At 44.7% G+C, this 15,103-nt stretch overlaps 1 protein-coding gene across 1 annotated transcript in view; it reads left to right on the forward strand.

Annotated features, from left to right (window-relative positions):
• The first annotated feature begins 11,669 nt into the window (after window positions 1–11,669).
• The window catches only part of LOC139838090 (uncharacterized), a 33,439-nt gene continuing 30,005 nt past the window's right edge, over window positions 11,670–15,103 (forward strand). The window contains exon 1 of the mRNA XM_071827442.1: window positions 11,670–12,387. Within this exon, the coding sequence (XP_071683543.1) occupies window positions 11,670–12,387 (718 nt within the window). The remainder of the gene's footprint in view (window positions 12,388–15,103) is intronic.

The following is a 15,103-nucleotide window of genomic DNA, read 5'->3' on the forward strand; positions in this document are numbered from 1 at the left end:
GAGCTTTGAGGGGTATTCCGAAGAATTCGGGATACGGGTGTCCTAGATATTCAATCGGTTGCTTCAAATACTTTTCGAACCTCAGTTCTCCTCCGTGACCAAGCTGATAGCACTCCCATTTGTATTCCATCTATGAACAAAGAGGAGGAGAAATTTAGAGAAGTATTCAAGTGTGCAAAATTTTAGATAGTGCTACAAAGAAAAAGTAGAGCATGAATTTCTCATTTTGAACAAGATTTCAAGGGTAAGAGTGAGAATAAGTTTTTCACAAATATTCAATTCTTTGGTTTTTGAACTAAGTTTTGCAGACGTCCATTCTAACTAGGGTCTCCTAAGGTCAACAATGGCTCTGATACCAACTTGTCAACACCCGGATTTTTAAGTCCAGATGCCTATTATGCCATTCATCGCAATCCCAGGAATATTGTTTTTGCGAGACATAATAGATTGATATCACAACACATCATTCATTACATACCATAATCGTCTTACAAATAAAAGGATCACATGATCCATTCTCATTACAACAGTAGAAGTTCTATTTATTCATTACATAACACATAGCGGAAGCGAAAGTAGCGTAGTAGTAGTCCATCTATTTCACAGGCAACTGTTGACGTCAGGAGTGATCCTAGTTGTCGTAGACGTCCTGCTGTCCTTCTTCCGGGTTCTGGTACTCCTCTTCATAGTCTGGCCATTTGAATAGCCAGGGACACAGCCATGAGTACTTTAAAGTACTCGCAAACTAATACTAAGGTAAATACTATCAACTATAGTAAGGGGGTTCTAAGCTCTAGTTTCATTTGCATAAAGCCAATTTTATTTCATAAACACTTTAATAATCAAAAACCTTCATTTGCTCAACTAACTCAAGTGGGAACATTAGTGTCATTCCCACAACTCAGTTGTGATTCAAAGTCAAAGTCACCTTTCAATTCAAGTCACAAGTCACCATTCATATTTTTAGAAAAGTTCTGATGACGGAACAGTATGGCCTTTCCAACTGTCCATAACCGCGGACGCGGCTATTCGAATAGGTTTAACTCTGCAGAGGTTGTAAACTTCTGCAACAACAATTGCAATAGTTCGTCGGGGGTAATCGGCCCCGATTTATCGTACGCGATGCGCGAACTACCAATCCTAACCTTTCATTTACATACTCTAGTATAAGCACCTCTCCCCATGAGCTTGGCCTCCCAGTGAAGACACGCGGTCAGCCTGGGAACTGCACAGGGCTTGGGCCGGACATTCACCTCATTTCACGTCATTTCACATCATTCCTTCTTTAGAGGCAGCCTCCAGCATAACCCCGATGACGCTTGTTCAGAGGGAACCCATACTAAAATACATAAGTTTCCAGCTAAGCCTTACCCAGATTCAGGTATTGTGGGGGTACTTGTAAAATTGGAATGGTATCGCATCCGAACCCAACCATCAGTTTTTGTAAAATTCACCAAGTCATTCACCAGTCATATTCACCTTCAAAATCTCTCAATAGAATGACTCATCATTCCAAGGTTTTCAAAGTCATTTCAAATCACAAGTTCCCAACTAGAGTAGTCACTTTTATTATTGAGCACTAGCAACTAGTCATGAGGGGTGCTAAGTATCTTGGAGCTTGCTAGGCTAAGTGTGATGCTCTTGTACTACTCTATAATTCAACCAAGTGAATCATAAATCAAAAAGTAACTTTAATAAATGAAATCAAGTAAAACTTGTAAAGTAAAAACTTGGGATAGGTTCAGAAAGTAAAATGTAATGGTGCCTTGCTCTAGTAGAGCTTTGCACAAGGGAACCTTACAAGAGTGTTAGCTTGCCTTGATTGGTGATGTGATCAAAGTTTTCTTGCTCTTCCTCTTGGTAGAAGACCTCTTCCTCTTGATAGTCTCCGGTACTAGCGTCTATAAACGAATACGAGGATACAATCACCAAACAACACTTAAGTAGTCTTATTTAGCCTTAATGGCTCACACCATTGATCTAGCATCACTACTTACATTTATTCACAAATTATACTAGGGTTTCTTTATTTAACATTAGGAAAATAATTTCCTCTCATTGAAAATTGGAAGTAGGGTTTATCTTCGGTTTGGAGAAATAATTTCCTCTCATTGAATTCTTCTTAAGATTTAATTTCTCTTATGAATAATATATGACCTAGGTTGACCAAAGTCAACCTCTTCATACTTATCATTTGAGAAAAATGATTTAAATGAGGTTCCATACCTCATGCAATTTAATACTAACATGGTAGTGATTTAATGCCACCAAATAACTCAACATGAGATTATATAGACCATGGTCACTACCTCATGTTGAATTACTTGAGAATAAGATTTAAATGAGAGGAATACCTCTCATATGATTTAACACATAGTTGTAACTAATTTAGTAAAAACTATTATTGAGGTGATGCAATACTCTCAAATAACCAGGGATGATCCCATGTTGACCAAGGTCAACACTTCACACTTAGTATTTGAGAAAAGGGATTTAAATGAGATTCATCATCTCATGTGATTTAAATAATCATGGCAAAGGTAAATACTATTTAGATTTAAAAAAATCTACAAGTGGGCAAGTATGAGCCTAAGCATTTAAAGGTCAACACATTACTTCATATCACTTGTGAGAATGAGTTAAATGAGGTGCTACACCTCATTGGTTTAAATTCTAAAATTTGGATATATTTTAAATGGGCTAGTATTGACTACATAGCCAATATTTTGATTCTAGCCCATGATCATGTACAGAACATATAGCATATTTTTACATAGTAAATTAGAGTTTGTTAAATGTGAATTATTGCAATTGGATTCACTTCAAAATTCATAATGGTTGATTTTTAAGATTTATTTGAATACTGAAAAGTATCTGGTTTGTTATTTTTGCTATTCAAAAACTACACAATATATGAGTTTGAATCCAGTGGGGTTAATTAGGGCAAATCATAAGCTTTCCAAAACATTTGGATTTGCTAAATTTGAGTTTGTAGAATTTGAACTATTCAATTTATAGGACGGACCAGTATTGATTAACTGCTGAAACAAATTAATTCAAAAAGGGGAAGTGGGCTTAGGCGGGAAAATTAATGGGCCGCGAGATTTAAAACACAGCAGGCCAGCCCAGTAACGCTTCAGCGCGCCACCGCCAGCTGACAGTGGGACCCGCTGGTCAGTCTGTATTAAACCCGAAACGGTACCTGGCAGCGTGCGCCGTTAGATTAGATCGTGGATCGACGGCTGAGAGTCGTCGTTGCCGACGGGGGAGGAGAGCTCGCTGCGCCGGCGGGGTAGGGGGTCGGCGGCGCGACGGAGGCTCCCGCGGTGCTCTGCGGGGTGCTGGGCGTCGTTGTCGAGGACGAGGGAGCGACTGGTACCGTCGGCGGGGCTCGGGGCGGCGTGAATTGGCGACGGTGATCTGCGGACTCCGGCGGCCGTTGGCTTCGAATTGGAGCGTTCTACTGCGCAATGTGGGTGAGAGAGGGATCGAGGAGGATCAGAAGGAAGAGTGGAGCGAGTTTGGTGTGGAAGGAGAAGGCTGAGGGGGTCTTTATTTATAGTATGAGGGGGTGGCCGTGGCGGAGCGGCTAGTCGTCAATGGCGCCGGCGATTCAGGACGCGAAGGGGCAAGGCGATGGGGGCGTCGTGTAGGCGACGGCTAGGCGATGCTCAAGGCGTAGCTGTTGCGTCCAGGGCGCGATAGGATCGCTCGGGCGCGTGTGGGTTCTGCCACGGCGTGCGCGGCCAAAAGCGGAGGAGGATGGTGATGATGGTGCCTGCGCGGGCTAGGGAGCTTGTCTACGGGGTAGAGGCGAGGGAGGTGGTGCTCGATGCAGACGTAGGGATGCAGGAGGAGGACGAGGGCGACTGGGCACGGTGGCGTCCTGGCGCGTCCAGGGTTGGGTTGGGGCGCGGTCACCGCGTGCCTGGCACGTTTTCTGGCGCGTCTGGGCGTGCGATGTTTGGCCAATGCCGTGCAATCTTTTGGCCAGGGAGGGTACCAGCGTGCAGGGTGGAGTGAGAGGAGCAGCGTTGACATGGTGGGAGAGAGAGGAGGGGCTCAGATCGATCAAGTGTATGAGGGCCGGCATGGGACTTGGCATGAGCTTTCTCTCCCCCTTTTCTCACTTTAATCAACCAAGGCAGTACATGTAGAGATGCAGGGGAGGTAGGGGAGTGATGATCACCTCTGACCATGCAAGGTTTAGTCGAAAAACCAGTGTGTAATAGCATGTAACAAGATTTCCAGATTATGCACACAAGGTGCTCGACACAATGGCCGCATGAAGCTTTTGTTCAAATTTTGGATTTCTTTTTGGTGGAGCTTAATCATATAAATAAAGGGTTGGAAAGGTGGTGGTGGTGTTCATTTTGGTGAAGATTTGCAAAGTTTCAAAAAGTGGATCATCTTCTCTTTAATTCAAAGTCCTCTCTTGTCCATCTTATTCTGGTCAACCTGGTCAACTTCAGCAGGGGTGGTCAACATGAAAGTTGTTGACCTTGACATGGTCTTGGATGACATGGTCATAGTTGACCAAGTTTAGTTGAAGAAAAGTCAAAGCCAGAGGGGTAAAGAGGGGATCATGTTAAAAATCACACAAATGACCATCATCACATGTGAGATGGTTTTGAGATTTCCTTTGCTTTGATTCTTGTTTCTTTGATGCAATTGTGTTTGTTTATCATATATAAGTATTCTACAAGCAAGAGATCAAGCAATGGTGGCCTTGGTTGAAGATTTGCAAATTTGGCTAAGTGTATGTGAGTGAATTTTGGGGATTTTCTCCCTATTTGATTTCTCCCCATTTGAGTTGACTTTTGTTGACTCTAATGTGGTTCTTATTAGTTTAGAAACATTTTCCAACCATTGAAACCAATTCAAATGGTCTTGTTCAAAGATTTGCAAAAACGGCCATAACACATAAGAGGTGATGTGTCAATTTTTATTATTTTTGAAAAGGGTTCACCTTGCTTTACTTGGACATGGGTTAGGGTCAATTTAGGGTTATATTAGGTTGAGGGATGGTTTCTCATCATTTGGTAAAGGTTTAAAGGCATAGGTCAAGGTTTGGTGAAATGGGTATGTGTCACATATGCCACTATGCATATGTTGCATTTGATTTTAAATTTGACTTGGCTTGACCCAATTGGTGTGGTTGAGTGTTGAAATGGTATATGGAAGTGATCCAACCATTCACAACAAGTCCTAGGGTCAAGATTCTTAATTTCACAAATTTGCTATTTTACTCTCATATGCCTCTATGGCATTTTTAGTTTCTTTTTATTTTCTTTGGAAATCACTTGGATTTGGTTTGATAAGCCTTAGGTAAGGTGTATGAAGGTTTTCCAAATCTATAAGCAAGGTAGAAAAGCTTAGGGTAAAGTTTTATAAATATAGCCATAGGCACATATGCCTTTTTCTTATTTATTTTCCTTTTATTCTATTTTAACTAGGAGGGTGAAAAGAGGGGTGAGGTTTAGGGTTTAAGATCACTTCAAATACTAATAACAAGCAATCATAGCAATAGCACAAGAATTAAGCAAGATCACTATGTATCCTACTTAATTAATAAAAGTTTTTGTTGGTTCCAAAATTTGGAACTAGTGAAATTCATTTGTTTTATTTTGAAATTCTTGGGATGTTACAATGATGCTACACATGTTGCCGATTTGTTCTTTCGCGAAATTGTGCGTTTACATGGTGTGCCAAATACTATTGTTTCTGATCGTGATACTAAATTTCTTAGCCACTTTTGGAGATGTTTATGGGCTAAGTTGGGGACTAAATTGCTGTTTAGTACTACATGTCATCCCCAAACTGATGGACAAACTGAAGTAGTAAATAGAACATTGTCTACTATGCTGCGGGCTGTTTTGAAGAAGAACTTAAAATTGTGGGAAGAGTGTTTGCCTCATATTGAATTTGCTTACAATCGTTCGCTGCATTCTACCACTAAGATGTGCCCTTTTGAGATTGTGTATGGTTTTGTACCACGTGCACCTATTGATTTGTTGCCTTTACCATCTTCGGTGCAAAATGATTTGGATGCTACACAACGTGCTGAATTTATATTAAAATTGCATGAGACTACTAAAGACAACATAGAACGCATGAATGCTAAGTATAAAATTGCTGGGGATAGAGGAAGAAAGCATGTTGTGTTTGATGTTGGTGATCTTGTTTGGTTGCATTTGCGCAAAGATCGTTTTCCTGCATTGCGTAAGTCTAAGTTAATGCCCCGTGCCGCTGGTCCTTTTAAGGTGTTAGAGAAAATAAATGATAATGCATATAAACTTGAGCTTCCTGCAGAATTGGGTCCGGTAAGTCCTACATTTAACATTGCAGATTTGAAGCCTTACTTTGGTGAAGAAGATGAGCTTGCGTCGAGGACGACTTCAATTCAAGAAGGGGGGCATGATGAGGACATCCCATCTAATGATACAACCGCTGTACCTACAGCCACACAAATACAAGGACCAATCACTCGAGCTCGTGCCAAACAACTTAACTATCAGGTACTTTCGTTTCTTGGAACTGTTCCTCATATACATGAGAATATGATGCTGCCTAAATCAGATATGTTTGTTTCTCTTAGGAATGATGGACCTAGCATGGATGAGGAGGACAAGCATTGGAGCATGATCACACATGGAGGAGATGGTAGCAAGCACTTGAGGATTGAAGATGACGCCACAAGTGGAGATTTCAGGACTTTGAAGCCACCATAAGAAGAGATAGGAAATATGCCCGCACTTTGCGGCGGATTAAATTTTACTGGATAGTATTATTTTGCGAGAACTCAACAAACCATCAAGAAAATTTGAGAATACATGTTTCTCCTAATTTTCAAGGTTTCTCACAGTAACCATAAATCTTGGTCACCTAAATTGCTTTTTAGATAGTTTTCATATATTTATATATTTTAGAAATCTATAAGTTACCTAAAAGTTGTCATATGGACCAATTATTTGAAGCTATCCTTAAAAATACATATTCCTCATATTCACGGTTGATGAATTCCTAGAACCTATAAAACACACCACAAAATTCCAATTGATTGAAGTCAGCCAAAAAATATTTTTTGTAACACTGAAGACATGAAAGAACTCTTTGCTAAAAGAGTTAGGGAAAATAGACAATGTTTAAGTTTTTTTGCGAGGGAAAAGGAAATGATATTAAAGTCCCATTCTTACATAAAGGTCCAGCTTCAAAAGATAAAAATTACAGATAAGGCCACTGGATACCGATGTCGAGCTCGATGCCGCCGGTGGCGTGCCGCCGCCGCCGTACCTCTCGATGGCTTGGATCAGGTACAGGCCCTCCGTGGCCGGGAAGTCACCGGACGCCAGCTCCAGGGAGCTTACACCGCGGCCCTCCATCTCCATCGCGAGACTCCGCTCCACCTCCTTCTCCATATCTAGCACAAACCAGCCCAGCCGCCACGCCAGCGCCGGAGAGGGCTTGAGAAGCTCCACAGATCCGCGGATCCGCAAGCTCCAGGAAGACGAGAGCTCCACCGCGGAGCTCCGAAGAGCACCGCCGTCGAAGAGGATGAGCTCCGCCTCAAAACGCCACGCCGGCCACACCACCTCCTTCTCAGCGCCGCTGGCAGGCCACCTAGAGAACCCTACACTATGTATAAGCCGTCGGTCGACGATTCCCCACCCTCCCGCCGCCGGGGCAGCCGCCGGAGGAGGAGGAATCGGCGACCCGACGGCGAGCGAGTTGGATCTCCGGTAAGGTTTCAGAAAACGCCCCTCCCTACTGTAGCAGGGGAAGGGGAACGACCAAGCTTCGTTATGACCTCAGACAATGTTCAAGTTAAAATCAATTATTTTGTCTTGATTGCATACACTCCATTGCAGTTATGAATTATGTTTAATCAAGCTAATGACTAAATTAGGTTACATGGTGGTAGGGTAGGATTAGTCAATTACACACTGTATGTCTTCCTTAAAATTAAAAACGATATATGTATGTCAGCTTCCTCCCTTTGTTTCCTTGGTCCTGCACAAGACTGCTTAATCTCTCGTGGAAGCTGAAACAGAAAACCGATTCAGTAGGCTCCAGTAGTGGCAAAATCGAGTACCATCTCATCTCAGTACCGACGGAGAAAAAAAAGGCCCTCCTGTTTTCATTCGCCCTGCCGCTTCCCTCTCCTACAGAGGCACAGGCCCTGCCCGCTCCTATGCTCTCCGCTCTCCTCTCGTCCCACGCCGTGAGAATCCAGTCCGCTGTGAAATTCACACCTCCACGATCTATGCGCGGGGATCCGGAGCTGCCCGCAACCGAGCGCGCACAGGTTTATTCTCGCATCCGATCTGAGTCGGCCCCTGCCTCCCGTTTATCGCCCCTTCCTTATCTTTCTCGCCTACATTTTTTGTTCTGCAATTGCTCCTTTTAAGTCGCTTTCCCATACGCTTCTTCTTCCTTCTGAAATTCGTTTTCCTCCCTCATGGCACCGGCGTGCAATTCCTCGTTTTTCTTCCGTGCAATTCCTCTTTTAATCCCGCTACCACATTAGATCTTAGACCATAAGATACAATGATTCTGCTTCTTGTTGTTGCTTGTTGCAACCTAGAAAAATTAGGCATATAAGCCGGTAGAACTCTTTATACGGAAGCGAGGTGGGACTAATCGACATTGAGAGATAATTTGTTCCTTGCTCCTGGATCGTCCCGATCGGCTCTGCTAGTTAATTGGGCCGCCGGCACAACCCGACGCACAGAGATGACAGTGAGATATCCCGTCCCGTGAAAAAAAACAGAACAAAACGGTATGTGATGGCATGGTGTGTATTATGTAGTGTGGTGGGAGGGCAAAACCGTCCAAAAAATTGTTGGACGAAAATTTTGGTAGAAACCTTAGCTCCTTTATTAATAGGTATAGACTAGTAAAAATGCCCGTGCGTTGCATCGGGAGAGAAAAATTTGCGTATATACCTTGTTGCCTGAACACAATTGCACCACTCATGATCGTCATCGGATGCGTGGAACTAAAATCATGTGTGAGGGCCGTCGACAAGAACTCATACTCCGCGTAGCTACTCTTTAGGCCACCAAAGAATCGCCTCCCCGATGATCTTAGGATCGCCATAATTATTTCCACGTGGTCACTCGAGCGCCGGCATAGGAGTTGATGGCAGTTGAAAAGAACTACGGAAGAATTTATTAGTTCTTCAATTACCTTGAATTAGTTTCTATATCCACAAATCGGTAATAAACAAAAATAACCTGGTAAACAAATTCCAGTAGATGAAGTAAATAAATTGAAACATAAATAAAATGTGTGCATCACTTCTTTTTCCTATAACATCTCTATTTGATAATAGAGTTTGGAAGATGTCAGGAGACGATTTGCTGAAGAAATACTGAAAAAATGTGCCCTCCTTCTAAGTTCGTCAATTCCATTGATGATTTTGACGTCAGGTTGTCACACAGCGGTTCCCTTTTGCACAGGCACGGACCTGGTTCGAGCAAACCCCATCATCTGGTGTGCTCCCGGCACTGTCGCATTGTCGATTAATGTTTAGCTCATCACGCTACTACACTGCCCATCTTTCGTTCATGCAGGCAACGTTTCAACATAGTCCAGTTTAATGCATAATTCCCCTTACTTGCCCATCATCAGCACATGGAGAATTTTATTCCCTCCCGATTATAATTCATTTCAGACCAATCAACATCGTTGCTTCTTGATTCCAGAGGCACCCTTGTATGAATGTACATAAAAACCGGTGAGACTCTTCGATTTGTCTCTTGCCTAATTTATAAAAAGAATCTCTCTGCTGGTTGCAAACGTATGCTTTGTCAGTTCGTTCTCCAGCGACCGGATCTGCCTTTCCCCGCATTTCCATGTGCTACCGCTTTGGTGAAGAACAAATCCGGCTAGGCTTTTCGTGGCTGCAGCACTGGGAGGATGTGATGTAGCCGCGGATTTTGGCAAGCTAGATGGGGCAAGTGGCAGCTAGCAACCACGCTCGCTGTAACTCTACGTCTGCAACCTGGGCTCTGCATCCACCCTGTATCGATGAGACCTGCTAGTTCAGAATGGAGGTGACGATGGGCTGGTGGCGGGAAGGGCAGCGCCGCCGGCCGCGTGTGATGCAGAGGATGGGAACAGCGCCGCCGATTTCCGCGCCCGCCCGCTGGCCTCTGCCACCGTGAGCCTAGATAGTGCGGGCGACATGTACGGCCGTGGCCGGTGCCACAGGAGGATGTGGCCATCACGGGGAGGGACTTGGCGTGCCAGCGTGGATAGCTTTGGCCTTCCAGCGGCGCCGGAGGATGCGGTCGGCGCAGGCGCGGCCTCGCGGAGGCGGCAGAGGATGGAGCCAGTGCGGCGTGCCGCAGCGGCCGGAGCTCCATGCGAGGGAGGACGGGGAACGGGGTCTTCGGGAGCCTCTTCGGGTATGGAGCCGGGCCGCACCAACGAGCAGGAACTCCATCCTCGCAGCTCTGGCCTGAGCATCTCCTTGATATCCCCGCCACCAAACTACTGCACGCTGCCCCGGCAGGCGGCAACGCCTCCACTTTCTTCCTCCCGGACGTTCCCCTGCTACCTAGCTGGTGTGCTGCTGCCTGCGTCGCCCTGCCCCTACCCCTGCTGCTCTCGAGCTCCGGTGTGACGGCCTATGGCGGTCGAGGATGCAAGTGTGGCGAGTATGGGGGAGGAGCTATACCGGCCGGCTTGCTGGGGGAGACTACGCCGCCTTAGCCGCATCGGCAACACAAGGATTTGAAGGGTGGCCTCAGCCGCCGGGCGGGATTCATCGCGGGGCAGGGATGGGTGGGCGCTGGCGGCGTAGGAATCGATGGGGTCGCCGTCGGTCTATTTCTTTTTTCTTCGATCGGAACTAAAGCGAATCGTTATTACTTACCGGTGGCAATGGCTGTAATATTGACTGAAATACAAGGGTAATTAAAAAACGGACGAAAATTTAGGGGAGAAACCTTCCTTCCTTTATTAGTAGGTATAGATGAAGACATGGACGAAATATAGAGTTCTCCACTTCATAATTTCGTCCATAGCATAATATGGTGCTGCGTCACCTTTAGTTTTGGGCCAGGCCCATGTCATTTTCACAGGAATTAAGTCAGCCACTTTTTAGAGTCCGTATTGAAGGGGGAAAGGCCTTCTAGGGTTTGGTTCGGCCACCATACGTATGGCTGGTCGAAACCCCGCCTTTTCCTCCTTTAAATACCCCCATAGCCGTCACGTTTAGACTCGGATTTTGATTAGACTAAAAGTTAGCCATTGCTGCAACTCTCGTGTACTTCTTTTGAGGCCAACGCCCAGAACAAGACCGACTATTCGGAATCCCACCATATTCAATAAAGCTTTCATCTTTCATCCGCAATATTCTGATTGCAATATTAGTTCTTACTTGTTCTCGATTTCAGGTAGGAATTAAGACCCTTGATGATCAGGCTGATCGTGCATCCGCAAGATCAGTAACTCCTGGAGATTGTCCTAGCGATTGCATTGGCGCACGAGCTTTGCACGTGTAGTCGGATCATCAAGCACGAACTCCACCAACAAATCGACGCTATCATACTCTCATCGAAAGATCGGCCACCTTTGCCCTATCAGTACTGCTGAAACTTGATCTCACAAGAGCCTTTGACTCGATTTCTTGGAGTTTCCTTTTTGAGGTGCTACGGCGCATGGGTTTTGGTGAGCGCTTTCTAAAATGGGTCTCCGTACTGCTGAACACGGCAAACACCAGAGTTCTTGTGAATGGGGTGCCTGGACGCCGATTCGTCCATGCCAGGGGACTGAGACAGGGCGATCCCACGTCACCGATGCTTTTCGTCGCGGCGATGGAAGTGCTTACGGCGGCGGTTAAGAAAGCCATGGAGAGCCAGCTCTTTTCTAGGCTTGCGGGGATCTCGGAGCATCAGAGAATATCGGTCTATGCGGACGACGTGGTCATCTTCTGCAAACCGCGGGTTGCAGAGTTGGAAGCGGTAAAAGCCATTCTGAGAGTGTTTGGCGAGGCCTCCGGGTTGTGTGTAAACTATAGGAAGACTTCGGCCACGTTGATTAGAGGACAGGACGGAGATGTCGACCGAGTTGCGGAGACCTTGGGTTGTGAGGTTGTGGGTTTCCCTATCAAATACCTGGGGATGCAGTTGGCTTTGAGACCGCTGACTAAAGCGGAGTGGCAACCGCTGATCGATCAAGTCATTCACTGCGTCCCAGCCTGGCAGAGGGGGATGATTCAGAAATCAGGGAGGCTTGTTCTCATTAAGTCCGCGATAAGTGCCAGGCCGATCCATCAGCTTATGGTCGCTGAGGCGCCAGCTTGGGTGCTTGAGGAACTGGTTAAATGGATGAGAGCCTTCTTTTGGGCTGGGAAGAGAGAGGTCAATGGAGGCCAATGTCTGGTAGCTTGGGACGCTATATGCAGACCGACTAGGTTCGGAGGACTTGGAGTGAAAGACCTGAGGCTGCAAGGACTGGCACTAAGGGTGAGATGGTTGATGTCTACGTGTGCTTCTATTCTTGTAGACAGTGTTGGGCCTCCAAGAGCAGAGGTTTGTAGAACAGCAGCAAGTTTCCCTTAAGTGGATCACACAAGGTTTATCGAACTCAGGGAGGAAGAGGTCAAAGATATCCCTCTCAAGCAACCCTGCAACCACAAAGCAAGAAGTCTCTTGTGTCCCCAACACACCTAATAGGTGCACTAGTTCGGCGAAGAGATAGTGAAATACAAGTGGTATGAATGAATATGAGCGAGAGTACGGCGCGAGAAAAGTGCTTGTCAGCGTGCGATTGATGGTAGTAATATTGCGGGAAGTAAAGATGCGGTAAAACAAGAAACAAGCAGCGATAGCAGTATTTAGGAACAAGGCCTAGGGATCATACTTTCACTAGTGGACACTCTCAACATTGATCACATAACAGAATAAATAGATAGATGCTAGACTCTACACCCTCTTGTTGGATGATGAACACCACTAAATGTGTAGGATTACACGAACCCTCAATGCCGGAGTTAACAAGTTCCACAATATTCAATGTTCATATTTAAATAACCTTAGAGTGCATGACAGATCAACATAACCAAACCAAGTACTAACATAGCATGCACACTGTCACCTTCACACTACGAAAGGAGGAATAGATCACATCAATACTATCATAGCAATAGTTAACTTCATAATCTACAAGAGATCACAATCATAGCCTACACCAAGTACTACACGATGCACACACTGTCACCATTACACCGTGTAGGAGGAATAAACTACTTTAATAACATCACTAGAGTAGCACACAGATAAATTGTGATACAAAACACATTGCAATCATAAAGGGATATAAATAAGCACTTCACTATGCCATTCATAACAGTGAATAAGTATTCTGTGAAATATAGCCTAAGAGACCCACACGGTGCACACACTGTCACCTTTACACACGTGGGACAAGGAGTCTCCGGAGATCACATAAGTAAAACCCACTTGACTAGCATAATGACATCTAGATTACAAGCATCATCATACGAATCTCAATCATGTAAGGCAGCTCATGAGATTATTGTATTGAAGTACATAGGAGAGAGATTAACCACATAGCTACCGGTACAGCCCTTAGCCTCGATGGAGAACTACTCCCTCCTCATGGGAGACAGCAGCGTTGATGGAGATGGCGGTGGTGTCGATGGTGAAGCCTTCCGGGGGCACTTCCCCGTCCCGGCGGCGTGCCGGAAAAGAGACTCCTGTCCCCCAGATCTTGGCTTCGCGATGGCGGCGGCTCTGGAAGGTTTTTCGTACCGTGGCTTTTCCGTATCGTGGTTTTAGGTCAGGAACCTTTAAATAGGCGAAGAGGCTGAGTCGGAGGGCTGACGAGGCGACGACACAGTAGGGGGGCACGGCCCACCCCCTGGCCGCGCCAGCCTATCATCTGGGGCCCACAGGGCCCTCCTCTGGCGGCTCTCGGGTGTTCTGGAAGCTTCGTGTGATTCTAAGATGCTGGGCGTTGATTTCGTCCAATTCCGAGAATATTTCCTTACTAGGATTTCTGAAACCAAAAACAGCAGAAACAGAACCGGCACTTCGGCATCTCGTCAATAGGTTAGTTCCGGAAAACGCATCAAAACGATATAAAGTGTGAACAAAACATGTAGGTATTGTCATAAAACTAGCATGGAACATAAGAAATTATAGATACGTTTGAGACGTATCAAGCATCCCCAAGCTTAGTTCCTGCTCGCCCTCGAGTAGGTAAATGATAACAATGATAATTTCTTAAGTGACATGCTACCAGCATAATCTTGATCAACATTATTGTAAAGCATATGAGATGAATGCAGCGATTCAAAGCAACGATGAAGACAATGAGTAAACCACTGAATCATATAGCAAAGACTTTTCATGAATAGTACTTTCAAGACAAGCATCAATAAGACTTGCATAACAGTTAACTCATAAGCAATAAATTCTTAGTAGAGGGCATTGAAGCAACACAAAAGGATGATTAAGTTTCAGCAATTGCTTTCAACTTGTAACATGTATATCTCATGGATAGTTGTCAACATAAAGCAATATAACAAGTGCAATAGGTAAACATGTAAGAATCAATGCACACAGTTGACACAAGTGTTTGCTTCTAAGATAGAAGGAAGTAGGTAAACTGACTCAACATAAAGTAAAAGAATGGCCCTTCGTAGAGGGAAGAATGGATTACTATTTTTGTGCTAGAGCTTTTCATTTTGAAAACAAGAAACAATTTTGTCAACGGTAGTAATAAAGCATATGAGTTATGTATAAGATATCTTATAAGCTGCAAGCCTCATGCGTAGTATACTAATAGTGCCCGCACCTTGTCCTAATTAGCTTGGATTAACACGGATTATCATTGCATAACATATGTTTCAACCAAGTGTCACAAAGGGGTACCTCTATGTCGCCTGTACAAGGGTCTAAGGAGAAGGTTCGCATTGGATTTCTCGCTTTTGATCATTCTCAACTTAGACACCCATACCGGGACAACATAGACAACAGATAATGGACTCCTCTTTTAATGCTTAAGCATTCAACAACAGATAATATTCTCATAAGAGATTGAGGTTTTGTGTCCAAACTGAAACTTC

The sequence above is a fragment of the Lolium perenne genome, chromosome 3, assembly GCF_019359855.2.
Source record: "Lolium perenne isolate Kyuss_39 chromosome 3, Kyuss_2.0, whole genome shotgun sequence".
Lineage (NCBI taxonomy): Eukaryota > Viridiplantae > Streptophyta > Magnoliopsida > Poales > Poaceae > Lolium > Lolium perenne.